The sequence below is a fragment of the Pteropus vampyrus genome, unplaced genomic scaffold (assembly GCF_000151845.1).
Source record: "Pteropus vampyrus isolate Shadow unplaced genomic scaffold, Pvam_2.0 Scaffold303, whole genome shotgun sequence".
Taxonomy (NCBI): Eukaryota; Metazoa; Chordata; class Mammalia; order Chiroptera; family Pteropodidae; genus Pteropus; species Pteropus vampyrus.
Genome location: NW_011889084.1, coordinates 1,173,169 through 1,192,408, shown reverse-complemented (window position 1 = coordinate 1,192,408; position 19,240 = coordinate 1,173,169). Strand labels below are relative to the sequence as shown.

Here is a 19,240-nt window from a genome sequence, read left to right as displayed (position 1 = left end):
CAGGCTGGCTTCCCCCAAAGACATCTCCTGGCCCAGGCCCGACTCTGTAGCACTGTTCATGGGGCTTGCAGCCTGCAGGTGTGTCTTGGGCTGGGTCCCAGGCTGTGTCCTCTCTATCTCATATGGGAGGTAGGCTATGATCTGGTGAGACGCATCCCATTATGCAGTTGTCCTCCGACCCCTGAGGATTCCACAAAAACCTGGACATGCAGCTGTGGTGGGTTGAATGGTGGACCCTTCAAATGATATGTCCGACCAGAACCTGTGAATGGGAACTAATCTGGAAAAAGAGTTTTTGCAAATGCAATTAAGTTAAGGATCTCCAGATGAGATCATCCTGGATTAGAGTGGGCCCTAATCCCAAAGATAAGTGTCCCTTTAAGAAATGGGAAAAGAGGCAATAGCAATGTTTTTAAATACGGCAGACTCAACTCGGCAATTCTGCTTCTAGAAATAAGTGTGTCCTCTAGAAACACTGAAAGAATTTGGAAAGATATATGTTCCAAGCTGTTTATTGCAACTTTGTAAGTGAAAGATTGGAAACAAGCTCATTTGTCCAACAAATATATATTGTATGCCTACTCTGTGCAGAAAAAAAAAAAAAAAAGAAATGGGAAAAGAAGTCTATGGCCATGCCACCCTGAACAAACCTGATCCCGTCTGATCTCGAAAGCTAAGCAGGGTCGGGCTTGGTTAGTACTTAAATGGGAGACCACCTTGGAATACCAGGTGCTGTAGGTGTGAAAAAAAAGGAGAAGACACACGGGAACCATGTGACCACGGAGGCAGAGGCTAGAGTGATGCTGCCCCAAGCCCAGGACCACCTGAAGCTCCTAGAAGCTGGACACAGCAGAAAGATCTTCTCCTGGAGCCTTTGGAGGGGGCACAAGCCTGCCCACACCTTGATTGCAGACTTCTGGCCTCCAAAACTGAGAGAATGAGTTTCTATTGTTTTAAACCTCCCCCCCCCACCCCGGTTTGCGGTCTTTTGTTACAGTAGCCCTAAGACACTAACTCAGGGCTGATCCCTTAGAGCGTAAAACCGACACCAACCCACAGAAGGGGACAGGCAGCTCTACGTACTCAGTGGAAATCACACCTGCTCCCATCCACCAATGGCTGGCTTTGGGCAAAGAGGGCCCCGCAGGCACATCCAGAGCAGAGGCCAAGATCTGTACCCATTCCAGCTCAGGGGAAGGGGTGCGCACAGTCACAGCATCATAGCAGCTGCACAGGCCAGCTAGCCTGGCCACAGGAGCCATGGCCCCTCTATGCGTCCTCAGCTGGCCCTTGAGTTCCCTCCCTAGCGTGTGCAAACTCTGTTATTGCACATGGGAAGCACAAGGTAAATACTCACTAATGATGATGATGAAACAATTTGCAAAATGTGAGAGCAGGCACACCGGAGGTGAGGCGTAATGTTGGCACTGGAGCTCGAGGACCGCTAGGGACACAGTCACCCAAGTACTCCTACAGGGACAGTGGGGCCAATGGTTTGAACCTGGGCAGACCAGGGTGTACTTAACGCCTGGTCTGTCTGGGCTACCTTGGGGCAGCCAGGTTGAGTGGCAGCCTCTAGCCCCCTTGTTTTTTAAATAGTTCTACTAAGATATCAGTTCACGTATCATACAATTTGTCCATTTAAAGATTGAAACCCGTTCTGCATATATACATGTCAAACTCCTCCCTCCAGCATTGTGGGAACCTTCCCGTTCCCCTAAATGTGTATCATCCTTTGCCCCGCAGCCTCAGTCGAAGCCTCCTCCACTATAAATCCTCTCCATCACCCCAGCCCAATAGATCCTTATCCTGCCCCCAATCCCAAAAGCACTTGTTACTCTCACAAATTTTTTGCAAACCTACTCTGGGGCATTTCAGTGAAACTAAGTTTATCTTGTGCTCATCTAGTTATAATAATTAGTGGGATTGTTCAGATTTCAGGCATTGCATCTCAGTCCTTGGTCTCCTATGGCCAGGACAGGGGGATGGGTGGGGCCTGGAAGCCCTCCGGGGGCAGCTGCTGAGAAAGAAGGTCTTGTCCTGGCAGCCAAGAGGGGCAGCTGCAGGGGCTAGCAGAGGCTGCACCAACCGATGATCTCGGGTCCCTGTGGGTCAGTACACCCACACACAGATATGAGAGTCACCAAATAGAGTGAATGTCCAAAGCAAAAACCCCAAGAAGACCAGGCTCCCAGGTCAGGCTGGGCCCTCAGAAACGCGAAATTACCACCTACAGTCTGGGGCTGAGTCTGTCAGGACCCCTAACAGAGCTGGGCTCAGGGATGGGCCAGACTCCACCCCTGGAGTTTTCTGAAAAGCTCTAACGAAAAGTGGTAATTAAAGGTATAACTGGACTTGACACGTTGCTCAAGAATGGAGTCCGACAGCAGCAGTCCAGTTTCAGGTTTTAAAATCATAGCGGAATGGAGTTTCCACAGGCTGGTCTCCAAAATAACAAAAGAGGGTGTGGGAAGGCCGTGAGAGGAGCTCCGTGGGCTCCCTCCCAGGACAGAAGGCTCTGCACTGAGCCACAGGGTTGTAAGGAACTGCTCCCTATCGCTATCATTTTCATTTTGTTCACTCTTCAACAGAAACTGGCGCCTTTGTGTGCCAGGTGCCGTTCTGGATTCTTGGGCTGCATCCGGGACCGAGTGAAGCAAGGCTGCTGCCTCTGCGAGCTCCTGGGCGGGGACCCCGGGGCCGCACACTGGGTGAGTGAAGGAGACGCCACTCGTGCCCACGCGGCCCCTCAGCCCCTGCTCCGGAAGCAGGGAAGATAAACAGAGGGAAGTCGGCTCCTCTGCGGGACCGTGCCCGCCAGCAGGGGGCGCGCGTCCTCCAGGCATTCGACACGCATGCGCCGCCTGGGGCGCTTTCCGGCATCGTGGCAAAACGACTCTGTCGTTTTGCGCCGTTTGGCAAACTCTGAGCATAGCGCCTGCAGGCAGTGTTCCGCCATGGCGTCCCCCTTCAGCGGGGCGCTGCAGCTGACTGACCTGGATGACTTCATCGGGCCGTCTCAGGTGGGCCGGCCCGGGTGGGCGGCGGCTGTGCGCAGGGAGAATATCCCCTTCTGTCTCATTTCCTTCCCCTGAGAAATGGGATTGGAAACCAGGGTCTCCGGCGTTCTGGCCAGCTTTCTACAGACCGGAAACCGAGACCAAGGTGGGCGGTACCCCCACCGGGTTTTCGTGCCCAAGGCCGAGTCTGCGGGTTGGGGTCGGGGCCTCACCGACCCCCACAGCCCAATGAGACAAGTAGGAGCCGGTTATCACGTTGCCCTCGGGGTGACTGGGTTGGGGGAGTGCCGTGTACTGTGCAGATGCGTACGTGGAGCCGGAGGGCGCCAGGCAGTTGTCGCTTCCCAGAGTCACCCAGCTAGGGAGTAGCAGGCTCAGGATTGGGGTCGAGAAGACCGTGCCAAACGTCTGAGCCACAGTTTTTTCTGTGTAAACAGTTGGGAAATCCCACCCCAGGTGAGAGAGCAAGCGATCTGGTCCGCTGGAATCTGGCATGTGACTGCCCAGTAAATGTCAGGGTGTGTGGTCGTCATTGGTGTTGCCCTCCAGGAAGAGAACAGAGCTTGCACCTAAAGGGGACAGGACAGCTACACTTGAAAGTGTCGCCCTTATCTGGTTTACCTGCCTATCAGTTGCCACCATCTGTGCAGGCCCACTGCTAGGTGGGCCATAGCTGAATCCCTGGCTGCGGGTGGGGGGGTGGGGGGGAGGGGAGGGAGTGGGGGTTACCTTGTGGGTGATCCCAGGCAGGGACGAGCTCCCACAGGCCTCCAGCTGGGCCTTTCTGGGGCTGGTCATGCTTGGGAAGGCTATGGCCAATGAGGTTCTCCTAATGATGATGAGGCAGACAACAAGAACTCAGGGAGATAGGGAGAGAAATGAATGTTTTTCTGTGTCACTGGGCAAGGAGGTGACCTCCAAGTAAAGCGTTCCTGTTGATCTCTTGGCTTCCTCCCAGGAGCCATTGTAACACTGGCCACTGGCTCTGAGGGGCAGAGGGTAGTGGTAGTGGTGGCCATGTCTCCTGTTTATACTGAGAAGGGTAAAGGTCAGAGTTGTCTGTGTCTGCTGACAGGTTAGCATATGGGCCCAATTAGCACTAGCCTTCATCTGACTGTGATCTGCAGTGACCCTTGGTGCCAGCAGAGTGTAAGAATGTGTGCTTGATGCATGCGTGAGCAGGCCACCCCTCTTCTTCAGGAGCTTCTGCCCACTCAGGCCAAGTTTGGGGTCTCTTCCTGGTATAGGATTGTATCAAGCCCATGAAGGTGGATAAGAGGCAAGGAAGCGGCATGGCCAAGATCCACATCGAAGATGACGGTAGTTACTTCCAAATCAGTCAGGTGGGTTTTACCTCGGATGATCTGAAACACGTTTCACCACACCATTTAGTCATGAGTGCAGTGACCGCGGTACTGCATGTCTCACCAGTCCTTTTTCATGGGTTGAATTCATATTTTTCAGGAAGTCTGAGAAAGCAGGGATGGGAGTGAGGGGTAGGAGGAGACACAGAGGCTGAACATGGAACTTGATTTGTTCTGCAGAGGGGGCTCTTTTTGCAGCGATGATGGTTCTTATCTTCATCTCCCTCCCTCTGTCTCTCTCTCTCTCTCATTGTGTAAGGTTTTCTAGTTCAGACCCCTTGTTTTTCTTAGTGAATACTTAATTCCTGTCTAATTAAGCAGTCATAAAATCCTGATCTAATGTTGTTACTCCACCTGTCTGCCATTTGCATTCCCAAGAACATCTATGACATCCTTTGGATTGCAGGCATTGGGTGCACTTGGCCCAAGAACCCCTCCAAGCAGGGAGAGGAGTCCCAGGGTGATGCCAGGTGGTAATGGACAGCAAATCAAGCATTTATAGGGAGAAAGCCAGCTATCTGCTTGGTGCAAGAGAGTGAGCCAGCAGCACATCAGGGCTCCACACAGAGCCTGGTACAGCACAGGGGACTGGGTCCTTTTTAAGAAAAAGACACCTCAGGAGTGGTCTGAAGAATGAAGGGACCCAGTTGAGATAGGGGTGCCAGTGTGCCCCGCTGTGCAGAGCAGCAGTGCTTGATTTGGAGGGAAGTCGGGGAGCTCATCAGCCTTCTGCTTGGTACAGCATTGAATCTCAGGCCTTTAGGCTGATCTGACTCTTAAAAATACACATTCAGCTCAAATTGTGGCTTTGTGCAAAGACAGGCCTAGTCAACTTGGCTGGGAGGGAGTACCAGTCTCCTCAGCCCTCTGGTCACATTCTCAGCCCCTGCAGCTCATCTAGCCTTGGCTCAGACTATTCCTGCATTTATAGAAGTGAAGGGGCTTAGCTGGGATCATCTGCATCTAAGAAGAGTCACCAGTGTCAGCCTGGAGGCTCGACTTAAACACCAAGTTCTGTGTCTGTTTGGCCGAGTCTGACTTGTTGCTGCCCGTTGCATCCCTCCGCAACAACTCCAGGTGCTGGCCCTGGGTGGGCAAAGCTCATGGGGGCACAAGCTCCACCAACTCCCTCTGCTCTCACCTTGTCCCTCTGTCCTTCCTCCTCACCTTTGCCTTGCTGTTCTTTCTCCTTTTAGAGCCTGGCCTTTGGCATTTACCTGTCTTTACAGCCCCATGTGTGTAGCCTGGGGACCAATGACCCCTCCGGAACCTCTGTGGAGAGTCGCAAGTCTCCAGCTGAGTTTGTACCAAAGTCAGAATTTAATGTTGCCATTTAAATCCAGAATGTGTACAAGTATTTCTGTAATAAATAACTTAATAACATGGCGCATAAAGCCAACCACCATGTTGATTGTCAGTGCTCCGAGCTAGAGAATAAAGATTTCCTGTAGTTTCTGTAATCCTGAGAGCTCTGTGTCCTCACACAGAGGAACCCTTTGCTTACCAGTTTCTCTTGCTTCCAGGACGGAGGGACACGAAAGCTGGAGAAGGCCAAGATCTCACTGGATGACTGCCTGGCGTGCAGTGGCTGTGTCACCTCGGCAGAGACTGTGCTTATCACTCAGCAGAGTCATGAGGAGCTGCGGAAGGTTCTAGATGCCAATAAGGTAAGTGATGGGTGGTCTTCAAGATTGCACTGTAACCCAGCATCAGCCCCAGCATCTTTCATTCATGCTGTCAAGCACAGCTCCTCTCCTGGTACTGTTTGTCCTACATCTTCAGTGACTCCTGCATTTTTAAATCTCATCAGTGGGATCGCAGAGAATTACTTATATTTCAATGGTGAAATGTCAGACCCTAAACTTTGGGTTCTACTTACATAAAAATGACATGCCCTGATAGAGCTAGGACTGCTCTCGCCAGCTCTGGCCCACTGAGAATCTATATAAAATGCACAAAGTGAACAATGCGTCCCTTGTTTTGCAGACAGTGGTGCCTGGTCAGCAGAAGCTGGTTGTCATTTCGGTCTCACCCCAGTCCAGAGCATCGCTGGCTGTGAGATTTCAGATGAATCCTACAGACACTGCCAGGAAGTTAACTGCCTTCTTTAAAAAACTAGGTAGGTGCAGAACTTTGGGTAAGCACTATAGCTCAGAACATGGGTGTATTGGGGCAGGGGGATCTTCACGACTCGGAACTTAAACACACCAGCAACTCCAAGTTTGACTTCAGCTTGAAGTTTTTGTTTAACAATTGAGAGCAGTGCCTTTTAAGAGAAAACCATCTGAATCCTAACTTTGCACTCTCCCCAAGTTCAGAATTCACCTACTCTATTGTTTTTTAATTACTGTTATCAAGGCACATTTCCCAGGTCCATGCTGGGTCTGGCTCAGCGGGAATGTGCCAGGAGCGGGGCTGGGAGGACATGGGATGAGCCTGGTGCAGACCAATGTCCTGGGCACCATGGGCAGCCATTAAACACAGACAAAAGCTGGTTGTCACATGTAAGCTTCTCAGGCAGCAGTGTCACCAGCCTTCATCTGACTGTGATCTGCAGTGACCCTTGGTGCCAGCAGAGTGTAAGAATGTGTGCTTGTTGCGTGCGTGAGCAGGCCACCCCTCTTCCTGTGACACTAGAACTGCATGCTTTCTGTGGCTACGTGGAAGGCAGAGCCCCTGTTCTTGGGAGCACAGTCGGCAGCGCCCCACTCCTCAGCCATTCTTTATGGGGCTCAGGGGGGGTGCTCACCTTCCAGGGGCACACTATGTGTTTGATACTGCCTTCTCGAGGAACTTCAGTCTCCTAGAGAGCCAGCGAGAGTTTGTGCGGCGATTCCGAGGACAGGCCGACTCCAAGCAAGCCTTGCCTGTGCTGACTTCCGCCTGCCCAGGTGTGCTCACACTGCTGACGCGAGATCAGCTGGACGTGGGGCGTGGGAATGCTGGGTGGGGGGACTAGAGTGTTCTGCCAGAACAGGCTAGAAATGCCAGCCCAGAATGGCCTCTTTGGCAGAAAGTGCTGTCCTGAGAGTCACTTGTAGTCACTTCAGTTCCCCAAGATGGTGATTACATCGATGGTAGAAACACATGCTGGTAATGTAATAATAGAGTGGGGACATTACTGGGACAGAACTCCTTTGGTCCACACCCAAAATATCATGTCACTGCTGAGCCGGTGAGAGGTGGCTTGAGAGCTGCTCCTTTTGTCCCTTGTGTCGGCCTCAGGCTGGATCTGCTATGCTGAGAAGACCCACGGGAGCGCCATCATCCCTTACATCAGCACCGCCCGGTCTCCACAGCAGGTTATGGGGTCCCTGGTCAAGGACTTCTTTGCCCAGCAGCAGGTAACAGGGACATTCAGCTATGAATAATTCAGTGTCACTGTCTTGAAAGATGATCCAAGACCTGTAGTGTCCAAGGACCCATTCACAGACTCGTAGTCATGCCCTGGCTACGATGCAGGCCACCCCTCTTCCTGTGACACTAGAACTGCATGCTTCCTATGACACTAGAACTGCCTGCAACGTCACTTTGCTTCACCCTAACAGGATCCCTTTACTGCTGGGTTCAGGCAGTGACTCCACATTTCCATGTCTCTCTATGCAGCATGTGACCCCCGACAAGATCTACCATGTGACAGTGATGCCCTGCTATGACAAAAAGCTGGAAGCGTCCAGACCCGACTTTTTCAACCAGGAGCAGCAGACACGCGATGTAGATTGTGTTGTCACGACAGGTATGGGTCCTGCCACCCTGAGCCCCCGCACCTCCAGGTGGTGTCCTCAAGCCCAGGGAACAGGTTGGCATTACCTAGGTCCTGCCCATAGGCTCTCGCTGGAGCTGCCATCCCCTGTGTAGTATGCTCCAGGGCCTGACATGAGGCAAGGCCCCTCCCTCGGAGCCAGGTTGGTGTTTGCAGCTGTCCTGTCATCTTAGGGACCTGCAGCAGATAAGTACCCCACTACCAGTGTTTGCTCTAAAACGGTCTGTATGAGGAAATGGGTGAAGAGTCTTGTCAGCCCATCGTTGAGTCTGATTCACATTGGTCACCCCATTTCTGAGTTGAGCAGCCTCACATAGTCAAAGACAGAAAAATAAATGCTTGGGAGCCCAGACACTCAGGGGCAGGTTTTCCTGCATGAACATGTGCCCAAATGTAACAGGTGCACTGCTGGGGGAGTACCTGGAGATATGCGTGTCCAAGCCCCACCTTGTCGCTGTGAGGGTGGGTGCAGTCCTAGGGCAGCGAGGTGGCTCTCCTGAGGGTCTCCAGAAGTGGAGACCTCTTCCTTACTCCTGTGGCCGGGTTCGTCCTCCACCCACAAGCCAGGGGGTGGTCATCCAGGCCTTGAATGCCAAATTACAGGTCGCTAGAGATGCAGATGATGGTGTTCCTTGACATTCTCTATTTTTACTGATATCCTAGCTGATAAGCATCTACACTGTGGTTTCATTGTAGGAGAAGTTTTCAAGTTGCTGGAAGAAGAAGGAGTCTTGTTGTCAGAACTGGAGCCAGCCCCACTGGATGGTCTGTAAGTCGCTACCTGTCATAGAAGGAACAAACATACAACCGGTGTCAGAGCACTCTCAACATTGGGAGTCGCAGGTGTCCTAACAGGCAGCAAAAGCATGTGGTGGTGGGCAGTGCCTCCCTCCCCTCCTCATCACATCACAACTTCCTTCTGCTTGGTTCCGTGCCTGCCCTCTGGTCTGTCTTAATGTCCACAGAGATGGTCAGGTTCACGAGCTGGACTATGGACAGTTAACTTGTGGTTATCAGAGCTGACCCCAACTTGATACAGGTCTGAGGTCCCCAGAACAGGTGACTCAATGGAGGGGATAGTCCTCTCCCACCTGAGCTGCCTCCTCGTGTACCAACAAAGCCACCAGGGGTCTATGACTTGTTCCCATTTAGAAAGCAAACCCCCTCAACCATGAGAAACAGAGGTCACCCAGAAGCCTTGGCAGATAGCAGACCCGCTGCCACCTAAGGCCTTGCCCTCCTCCCTAGGTACAGCAGCGTGTCCACCCAGGAGCCCACCAGCCATCGAGGTGGGGGCTCAGGTGGCTACTTGGAGCATGTGTTCCGGCATGCAGCCCAGGAGCTCTTTGGAATCCATGTGGATGAGGTCACCTACAGACCACTGAGGTCAGTGGGAAGGGCTGCAGTTGAGGCAGCCTTGGCCCTGGGGCCCCTCACTGAGGTAAGCTCAGTGGAAAACAGGGAGCTGGGTTTGGCACAGACCCTGAGGCATTGGGCGGGCGTTAGCCCTTGTTTCCCGCTTCCCTGAGTGGGCCAGAGCTCTCTGGGCCTCAGTCTCCCCATTGTAGGGATCAGTGTCCCCTGCCCACACCATAGCAGTCAAGAGCCCTGAAAGGCTGATGGTGGCAGGGTGGTGTACCCTACACAGATGTGTCCCCACAGAGGGAGGGTGGTGCTTTATGTTTGACCTTACCATGTTGCACGGCTCTCCTGGAAGGTGGGGTTCCCATTCTACAAATCAGGAAACTGAGGCTGGTAGTGAGGTCACTTGCTGACTCATGGAAGTAAGCTTTCTGCCTTCCTTCTCCATTACTGTCTCCCACTGGGAACAGGTGAGCTTGGCAACCACATCTGTGGGGTGGGGGTGAGCACGGTATCTGCCCCTCCAGGAACAAGGATTTCCAGGAGGTGACGCTGGAGAGTGAGGGCCGAGTCCTACTGCACTTCGCCGTGGCTTATGGCTTCCGCAATATCCAGAACCTGGTGCAGAAGCTCAAGCGAGGGCGCTGCCCATACCATTATGTGGAGGTCATGGCCTGCCCTTCAGGTAGCCACAGCAGGCCCACTCTGCACAGATTGCATGGGGACCAGTGCTGCAGGCAGCATCCTGCAGGGCAGGAGGGGCGGAAGTGGGGTCCATACCCATGGCGTGCAAACACCTTCCCCATGCCACGCCCTCACCCGTCCCACTCTGCCACAGGTTGCTTGAATGGTGGAGGCCAGCTCAAGGCCCCTGACACACCCAGCAAGGAGCTTCTTCAACATGTTGAGAGGCTGTACAGCATGGTCAGGACAGAGGAGCCAGAGGATGTACCTGGGGTCCAAGAGCTCTACCGGCACTGGCTGCATGGCGAAGGCTCGGAGCAGGCCAGCCGCCTACTACACACGAGCTACCATGCGGTAGAGAAGGCCAACTCTGGCCTCAGCATCAGGTGGTAGGAGGGCCCACTGCAGCCAGTGCCAGGACCCCTGGGAAGGCCACACCGGGTCTCCAGTAGGGAAGTCACCCTGAGACCTCAGGGCTTACGCCCCAAATGCTGGGTGAGCTGCAAGGATGCACTGGAACTTGTGTAGAGATAGGACTCAGGACCCCACAGCCAGTAAAGTTGACCTCTAGCACTGGAGGCCAGAGGTTCCACAAGATTCTGGAACCTCTTCATAGGCCCACATCCATGGCAGTTCCCTTGCTTCTCCTGGTTGTGGTGGTCCAAGTGTGTGTGGCAGTTTCAGCCAGTCCTAAGGAGCTTAAGGCAGAGCAGAAGTAGGGGTTTGTTTGTTTGTTTCCCATTTCTAGAGTTATCCCTGAAGCTGGGGTGGGCCGGACTTGCCAGGCTAGTCAAGCTTGCAGCCCGGCATGGAGAACCCGACTGCACTTGGCAGCAGAGGACACTGGCAAGAAAGGGGCACCCAGCCCATGGCACTCCATGCTGGGGAAGTGGTACCCACTCTACCTGGCCTCCAGGGCCTGAGGACCTGTGTTTTCTGAGCCAAGTTCCAAGTGGGAAGCAAGTTCTGTGGTGCCTCAGTTACCTCTCTGGCTGAGTCCTATCTCCACGGCTGGATCCTCACTTACTGGGGTGAGAGAGGGAAAGAGGACAGACTGGGCTCAGCCTATCAGGCCCATCTCCACTGAGCCCCACCTCTAATAAAGAGACCTCCCTCTGAAAATGGCTTCTAAGAGCTTCTGCCAGCATTGAAAAGGACTTTCAAAACTTTAAAGTTCAGAAGCCCTGTGCACCCCATTAGGCTATTTCCCAAACACTCACGTCGTGGGGCAAGTCCACCACCAGGAAATACCAGAGTGTCCACCTTCTGAGGCTGGGCAGCCAGTTGGGCAGGGCTTTGGACGGCTCTGGAGGCAACCCTCCTATGGGCCCAGTCATCCCAAGGGCCAAAGAAGGTAGAAATGTACTTCTTGGTCCCACCGCAGGTCCACAGAGTGCTTACTTTGTTTAGAGTGTGCTCAGGAACCCCCACTGCAGGGCCTGTGGCTGTAGAGGCTCAGCCGCCTGCTCAAAGCTAGTCAGCTCCCTACAGAGCACCTCCAGGACCTCAGCTGGGGCCGCCTTCCTGGTGAACTTGCTCACAGGCTCCTCCCTGTGGAGAAAAGGGGCACCAACAGGGCTCAAGGGGAATTGCTGGGCAGGTGCTGGCAGAAGATGCTTAGCTGAGCAGCTTCTCCTTAATGCCAATCAGCCCAATAACCAGTCCCCCAACACCTTACTCTGTGTCCAAATGCCTGCCAAGGAGGCACTACGCCAGCCTGCTCTGAAGTGCAGTCCCTGGGGAGAGCCCAAGGCCTCCTGAGACACATTGGCTCATGCCTTGCCATATGCTTCTAGCCTGCCTCACAGGAAGACCCAGGATACCGGCTAGGACACCACCCTTAGGAAGGGGTTGTAGAGATGCTCCTCGCCCAGAGTGGATGGGACTGTGGATATGTCTTCCTCATCCCTTTTCTGGAATAACCACAAGCCCTTGTCACACCTCGCCTGAGAGCCTCAGGCAACTTGACTCCACTCAGCACCAACCTGGGGACCAGAGCAGTGGAGGGGCTGCCTTGCCTAGTCCAGCCCCAGCCCAGACCCTGAGGGCAGCCACTCATGGGCCAGTCCTATAGGCTGCCCTATTCCCTGTCCTAAGTTCACCAACCCTTCCCCTCATCAATGGGAGCCCCTCAGCCAGGCAGCACACCCCAGGCCTGGTCACCCTGGGCTAGTCATGGCAGACTGACCTTGCAGTATCGCCCCTGGATCTCAGTCCTCCCCCCACCCTCTAGCTCTCTCACCATTGAGAGGGGAGTAGTGACCACACCTTGACCCAGGACAGCTTGGCCCTCACATGGTTATTGCAGGGCTATCTGTGCAAACTTGAGGTGGCCCAGTGTGTGCTCATGGCCACAGAACACCTTCTGGAGAAAGGAGGCACTTGGGGTACACAGCACTGCCACAGGCGGAGATGGGGACAGGTGCTCACCCTGGCTGGCCTGGCCAGATCCCTCTCCAGACCCCAGCACCCTCCTGTGCACCCTCTCCCCACACCCAATCTGCCCTGAGCATTTATTCTGCACTCCTGGCATACGGCAAGTGCGTCCTTCCTAAGGGTGGTGTACTAGCCAGTGTCCTGGGCCTTCCCGTGGGGCAGGCTGGGAGCATATGGCAAGGTATGAGCCACTGTGTCTGGGGAGGCCCTGGGCTCTCCCCAGGGACTGCACTTCAGAGCAGGCTGGCACAGTGCCTCCTTGGCAGGCATTTGGACACAGAGGAAGGACACAGCCTGTGGGTTGTGCAGGGAGGCTGGAACCTGAGGGAGAGGAAGAGACGGGCAGCTCACTGCCTCAGGGGGAGAGCACATCTCCCTGAGCTGTGCTCTCCAGGTGCCAACTGCAGCAGGCCAAGAAAAGCATGTCCACTGAGGAGAAGAGTGGGTCAGAGAAGGTGGAATGGGGTCAGAGGGAGGTGAGTGCGGGGCAGCACTACCTGAGAACATGGGCAGTCGGATCCGGACACTCGTCCTCCCACAGGAAATAGCTCACGTGGCCAGAGGTATGGCCCAGTGTCAGGAGGCAGCACACATGGATGGCCCCAAACTGCAGAGCAGGTGGGTGTGTGAGGCCAGTGGCCTGGCGCCTCCCAACTCTCCTAGGCAGTGGTCCCCAACCTTTTTGGCACCAGGGGCCAGTTCTCCTATGAGAATCTAATCCCTGATGATTTGAGGTGGAGCTGAGGCAGTGATGCTAGCACTAGGGAGCGGCTACAAATCCAAATGAAGCTTTGCTCGCTCACTGGCCACTCACCTCCTGCTGTGCAGCCCGGCTTCTAACAGGCCACAGATGGTACTGGTCCGTGGCCCCAGGGGTTGGGGACCCTTGCTCCCCGGGGCACTCTCATTCCTTACCATGCGCCAGCCTGTGGGTCAGCGCACAGATGCACTTGTCCCAGCCTGAGCCAGAGACATGCCAGCTCCGCATAGCCCCAAGCATGGTTCCTGCAAATGGGTGAGAGCAGGATCACACTGGGGCCGAGGTGGAGTAGAGGCCGTAGAGCCTTGGTCTGCACCAATTGCACTCAACAATGGTGGTGGGTAGTCAGTACGATTGGTGGTCAGTGATTCTCCCTCCGGGCCTACTATCTCCAGCAGCTGAAAGGGTTGGGAGTTAGGGAGATGCAAAGGGTCCAGGTTTGGCGTAAACAGCGCCCCAGGCAGGCCAGGACGGGCGGGGATAGGGGAGATCCAGCAATTACTCAGCGCCCAGTGTGTACAGAACTGTTAGGTACCAGAGGAAGGGGAAAGAGGAGGGCTTAACCTCAGAGGAAGCCCAAGATAAAATCAGGAAACCCTAAACGCCAAACCACCAGAGATTAGAAAACAGAGAAAGGGTTTGCTTCAACCAAGGTGGTCGGGGAGCCTCTTGGAAGGGGGACTGGTGGGTCACCACCCAAAATGCCTGGGCCCACAGCCTGTTCTCACCTTCTTAAGCACAGCCACATCCGCCCACGTGTGCTCCTCAATGACCAGATACATGTAGTTGTCCTCAAGCACAGGGATGACTTTGACCGTGGTCGCAGGGCTCAGCCACTCTGAGCCTCCTCCCCAGCCTTCAGAGCCCCTTCCTCAGGGTAGGGCTTCCCTCTCCGCACCCGAGGTAGGGCTGTGCGCAGAGGGGTCAGCTCCGCACACACATACACTAGAGGTCCGAAAAGGAGCCCCGCTCCCTGCTCTAAGAACGTGCCTGTGGAATGCCTGGCTCCAGGCTCAAGTCGAACAGCGGTTGTGAACTCCAGGTCCTCGCCAAGCCACAACCGGTCGTAGGACCCGCCCCTCCTACGCCATTCAGCGTTTCCCCTAAGCCATGCCCTCTCCCTGGCTCCGCCTGCAGCTTAAGTTGCGGTCCTGGTAGGCCACGTCTCCCTCAACAGGCCCTGCCCCTATCCAGGCCTGCCCCGCCCACCCGGCCGCTTCTCAGTTGCGCAAGGCCGGTCCCCCATTCCCCCTTTCCCTGGCCACCTACTTACCGTCAAGGATTGCACCAGCCGGCTTCGCGGCCCCGAACGACGCCCGAAGAGGCGGACTTCGGGTGCTGGTCACGGGTCCCTTACACAGCCGCCGCTAACGGCCCCCATCCTGCCCGGCCCGGAACCTGCGCTCGGCTGGGACCCAAAGCCCAAAGCCCGGCGGTCGGAGAGCGCGTGCTCGGGTTGGGGCGTCACGCACGTCCTGCCCATCGCGCCCAGTGCTTCGGCACTTCCTCCGCGAAGCCCTACTATGTCCTCCCGATCCCCTCTCCGGACCCTGATTGGGACGTCTACATTCCTTTTCTTCAGGCTGGGGGTGCAGGAATCTGTCCGGTTTGTTTGCCTGCCCGTCGCAGCGCTCAGCCAGCACTGGGAGGAACACAGAAGGTGCCTAATGAGCGTGTGAACCCATATGGTAGGACAGGGTACCATGCGTGAAGATAACAGTAACAGCAGCGGTAACTCCTTTTTATGCGCGCTGTCCCCCATCTACCCAGGCTGGGTGTTTTCAAGCACCCCTTGTTCCATCTGCGCCCCAGATGAATGCAGGGAAGCTGGTCTGCATTTCCCAAGTGAAGAAATTGAAGCCAGAAAAAAAAAAAAAAAATGGATCGCCATATATGGAAAGAACTGAGAATTCCTCCCACCTCCCCAACCACTGAACCGCCCTGTCTGTCCTCATGGGCGGGACGGAGAGGCGTGCCCGGGAGACTCCCGGGACCAAGAGAAGCCTTGGCAACACAAACCACGGTGTTGCAGCAACAGGCCAGGAGGTGAGGCTGCACTGGCCTTGGGGCAGCCAGAGTACCTTCTGTCTATGGAGTATGCAGCAGCCCCAGGCCCCAGGCCAGGGGCCCCACCTGGGCCCACTAAGAAAGTGAGTCCTCCCAGGATGCTGCTGCTTCTGCCATGGGGTTGGGGTTTTCCCTGTCCCCTCAGGGGCCAGGAGGTGGGGGCAGGTACCCATGGCCTGTGCCTGATCCTAGCCTTGGGCCTGGCTCCCCCAGCTCAGCTAGGCTTGGTGTGTGTGCATGGATGGCTGGTGGCTCCAAGGGAATGGAAACCACAGCCCAGCCTGAGACGCACCTGGTGGGGATGGGTGGTGGTGCCGCCCCAGGTTCTACCACTGACTGAGGACTGGCTGCTAGGAGTCCCTGGAGGTACCCCAGCTGGGACCACCAGTCTTAAGACAGAGCTTCCCTCAGAGCTAGAGCTGAGTGAGGAGCAGCAGCTGCAGGTGAGTGTGGGGGCCCTGAGGAGCTGGCAGGAGGGTGGGTGCCTGCAGGGTTCCACAGGTACCACCTCTCGCCCTGGGCACCCACAGATCTCTAAGGAGCTGGTCGACCTGCAGATCACAACCCATCGCCAGCAAGAACAACATGAGGCTGAAATCTTTGAGCTGAAGAGTGAGGTGGGTACTGATATGTGCCCATGTGTGCCTTCCCGAGTGCTTGGGGTGAATGCATACTTAGGAGTATGCATTCACAGCACAGTGCTGTGGGGGTGCAGGTGTGCCCCACAGGATTGTGCACACCCACGCAGTGTCTGAGTCCCTAAATGTCCCGCATATGTTTTGTGTCCATGTGTGCCAAGCTGGATGTTGACCTGCCCCAGGTGGCCCAGAGGCAAGTACACCTGCTCATCCTAGTCTCCCCACAGGTCCTGCGGTTGGAGAGCCGGGTGCTGGTGCTGGAGTTGGAGCTACACGGAAAGCATGCAGCCCCAGCAGAGGCTGATCCAGAGCCCCGCCAGGTGCCCACACAGAAGCTTGGGTACAAAGCTAAAAGGCAGGGTCACTCTGACCACTGCAGACTCCAGGCCACCATGAGTGCATGCAGGGCCTAGGTGGGTGAGCTGGGTGGGAGCAGAATAAGGGTGCAGTGCAGCAGGGGTGCGTGAAGCTGGGACCTGCTCTCCCATACAGGTGCAGCCCAAGGACTTCTGGACCCCTAAGGACAAGCAGCAGAAGCTAGGGAATGGCGTGAGTGTGCAGTGACCTAGCCTGGAGGCCTATCCAGGTTTCTCCCAGCCCAGGGTTGGGGTGGGATAGCGCAGGGGACTCAGAACTTGGGGTCAACCCTGTGAACCTCACAGCTGCAGAGAGACGTGAAGCAGGCACTGGAGCAGCAGAGGGCCCAGCAGCAAGCACTGGAGACACACGTGTGAGTGGCTGTTCCCAAGGGGCAGAGGGAGTCCCCTTCCTTGGGTCCAGCTGAGTCTCATACCTATGTCCACAGGGTAGCCCTGGGCCAACAGCTACAGGGAGCCCAAGAGAAAGCCAAGACAGCTGGGCAACAACTAGCTGCACAAGCTATGGTGAGGTTCAGCCGTACCCCATTGGGGGTAGGGATCCTATAAGCTCAGCAGAAGTCCACCTTAGGAAGCATAGGTTCAAGGCCACTTCCACCCCCAGGTGTTGTCCACCTGCCAGGGCCAGCTCCGCCAGACCGAGGCTGAGAACGCCCGGCTACAGCTGCAACTCAAGAAGCTGAATGAGGAATACGCCATCCGGTTGCAGCGTTGTGTCCAAGCCCTGGCAGTGAGTGATAGGCAGAATGGCTCTGTGCTGGGTGGGAGGCTCCTAGGTCCTGGGAGCATAAGCCTGGCTGGGGTTTGCCAAACTGCTTTAGAGACCCTGTGGGCCCCACCTGCTGCACTACCAGACCTGTTCCAAGGAGGGAATTGTGGGGAAGGGGTGTGGGCCCAACCAAGCCCCAGCCCTGCCCCATCACTTCCAGGAGTACACAGATGGTGCAGGCCAGGCACCTACAGCTGCAGCCCTTCAGACATTCCTCAAAACCACTCTGGAGGACATCCGGGAAGCGCACCACAGTCGTGAGCAACAGCTGGCCCGGGCTGCTCGAGACTACCGCAAGCGTCTGGCAGATCTGAGCCGAAGGCATGAGGAACTGCTGGTCAGCCACAGGTAGGCCCTTTCCCTGAGATGGGAATCTGGGATGAGGTGACCCTATTTGACCTGGCATGTCACTTAGTGTACAGCAGGCATTATTGCACCCCAATGGGGCACCTGAGATCCCCAAAGCTACCTTTGATGCCGCCACCTTGGATCTGAAGCCACTGCACTTGGTCACCAAGCTCAGCCACCTGCAGGAGGACCAGGCAAGGCTGGAGACACAGCTCCAGGCTCAGGTGACCCCTCTCTGCTGTCCCATTCTGGCCTTAGGACAAAGAGCCCAGACTCCCTCTAGAGCCTGTCCCAGGCTCAGCAAAGCCCCCACCCCAGGGCCTCCGAGTAGCCTACCTTGTTCTGCCAAAGGACTCAAAGGGCTCAAGACACTGCTCTTGTTCCCACAGAAGGGACCTGGAGAAGCTTCCCAGGGGAGCACATCAGAGCCACAGTGAGTATCTTGCTGTGGTTGTTGGGGGGACCAGCAGGTGATAATTATTCTACCAACTTTTAACTGCTGGGCAGGGTTCTGGTTGCAGTAGTGAACAAGGTGGCCTATCTCTGCCCTTGGCTCTAGGTCTGTATGGGAGACACTAATAATTAAAAGCTAAGTGCCTGGGGTGAACAGGGACCCTGACCAGAGAGAGGCTGACCTCAAATGGGAAGGTCAGGGAAAGCCTGGGGGAAGGGAAGCTTCAGTTGAGCCTGCAGGACAGGGCAGGAGCAGGCTACCTGGTGCCCTCCACAGCCCTTGTCTGTGGACCTCCATATTTCTAACTGCAATAGACAGGGGCTTATACAGGCCTACCTCCCAGGGTTTTGGGAGACAAACCCTCAGCATGGGAGGAGGCCCCCCATCAGCATCCTTACAATGGAATCACTGTCAAACTGGCCTTGTGGCTTAACTCTCCTTGAGCAGCCAGTGGGCCCTCTGTACCTGGGCTGCTCTGCCCTGCCCAACATAGAAAAATGGCTCCAAGGCCTGGGCAGGGCCCACAGTGGCAGGTGGGCCCATGCTGTCCTGAACTTGGCCCCAGGAAGCACCTCAAAGATCTAGGTGCCCCAACTTGAGCAAAGTCCCTGGTCAGCACCTGGGCTAATGCCGGCCCTCATGTCCACCCCCATTCTCCCCTCACAGGGGCCTGGAAGCTGCATCCTGGGCCCATATGCATCAGAAGCTCCGAGACTTCTTCCGTGGCACCCAGGTAGCGAGTGGGTAAGGCCTAGTCGGGAAGCTCTCCTCACACTCGTCTTGGCTCATGGTTTATGCACCCCCATGCCAGGCAGAAGTGGAACAGGAGCGGGCACAGCTGCTAGTCCGGGCCACGATGGCTGAAGAGCAAGTTTCTGAGCTCAAGGAATATGTGGACCAGCACCTAGGCAGGTGGGCTCTCGGGCAGGTGGGATATATGGAGGTCCCAAACACTTGAGGCAGGGCTTGTCCAGAGCCAAGCAGGTGACTAAACCTGGTTTCTCTGAGCAGGTACAAGCAGGAGATCCTAAGGCTGAGGAAGATTATAGGTACAGAGGACCTCCAGAAAGTGGGGGCTGCACCTCCAGCCAAGCCTCAGCGCCCAAGGACTCGCAGCCGCTAGCTGGTCATCAGATAAACTCAGAGCACAGCTCTTCCCACCCAACATGGAGCCCTCCTCACAGCCCCACCTTGGGGA

General features: G+C 55.6%; 3 protein-coding genes and 1 pseudogene across 26 annotated transcripts; 3 read left to right on the top strand and 1 right to left on the bottom strand.

The window, feature by feature from the left end:
- Nucleotides 1-622: 622 nt before the first annotated feature.
- LOC111730249 lies at nt 623-741 on the top strand (annotated as a pseudogene).
- Nucleotides 742-2,872: 2,131 nt separating this feature from the next.
- Nucleotides 2,873-11,315, top strand: NARFL (nuclear prelamin A recognition factor like). Of its 3 annotated transcripts, none has more exons than XM_011376798.2 (11): nt 2,873-3,023; nt 4,268-4,363; nt 5,908-6,051; nt 6,371-6,503; nt 7,141-7,275; nt 7,610-7,728; nt 7,991-8,120; nt 8,844-8,916; nt 9,396-9,533; nt 10,037-10,194; nt 10,348-11,315. In XM_011376798.2, exons 1-11 carry the CDS (start codon nt 2,958-2,960, stop codon nt 10,584-10,586), a joined length of 1,431 nt encoding a protein of 476 aa, XP_011375100.1. In that variant the 5' UTR covers nt 2,873-2,957; the 3' UTR covers nt 10,587-11,315. The 3 variants fall into 3 exon arrangements, with proteins under 3 accessions (XP_011375100.1, XP_011375101.1, XP_023377131.1); XM_011376799.2 differs by having other exon boundaries at nt 2,924-3,023; nt 4,239-4,363; XM_023521363.1 differs by lacking the exon at nt 2,873-3,023 and adding an exon at nt 3,041-3,165.
- Nucleotides 8,115-14,872, bottom strand: HAGHL (hydroxyacylglutathione hydrolase like). Its single transcript, XM_023521466.1, is given in 12 exon segments — nt 8,115-8,928; nt 11,595-11,744; nt 12,027-12,106; nt 12,462-12,504; nt 12,506-12,676; nt 13,127-13,242; nt 13,537-13,603; nt 13,605-13,635; nt 13,720-13,744; nt 13,746-13,787; nt 14,118-14,260; nt 14,788-14,872. Coding segments are annotated over 11 exon segments (948 nt in total). The 3' UTR covers nt 8,115-8,928; nt 11,595-11,599.
- On the top strand, nt 14,316-19,177 carry CCDC78 (coiled-coil domain containing 78). Of its 22 annotated transcripts, XM_011376797.2 has the most exons (14): nt 14,316-15,539; nt 15,780-15,899; nt 15,987-16,073; nt 16,322-16,414; nt 16,587-16,643; nt 16,757-16,824; nt 16,900-16,978; nt 17,076-17,201; nt 17,401-17,588; nt 17,656-17,812; nt 17,978-18,021; nt 18,709-18,775; nt 18,854-18,954; nt 19,054-19,177. In XM_011376797.2, exons 1-14 carry the CDS (start codon nt 15,480-15,482, stop codon nt 19,163-19,165), a joined length of 1,359 nt encoding a protein of 452 aa, XP_011375099.1. In that variant the 5' UTR covers nt 14,316-15,479; the 3' UTR covers nt 19,166-19,177. The 22 variants fall into 22 exon arrangements, 15 of the variants coding, with proteins under 15 accessions (XP_011375099.1, XP_023377126.1, XP_011375097.1 ...); XM_023521358.1 differs by having other exon boundaries at nt 14,316-15,435; nt 17,656-18,021; XM_011376795.2 differs by having other exon boundaries at nt 17,656-18,021.
- Nucleotides 19,178-19,240: the final 63 nt, after the last annotated feature.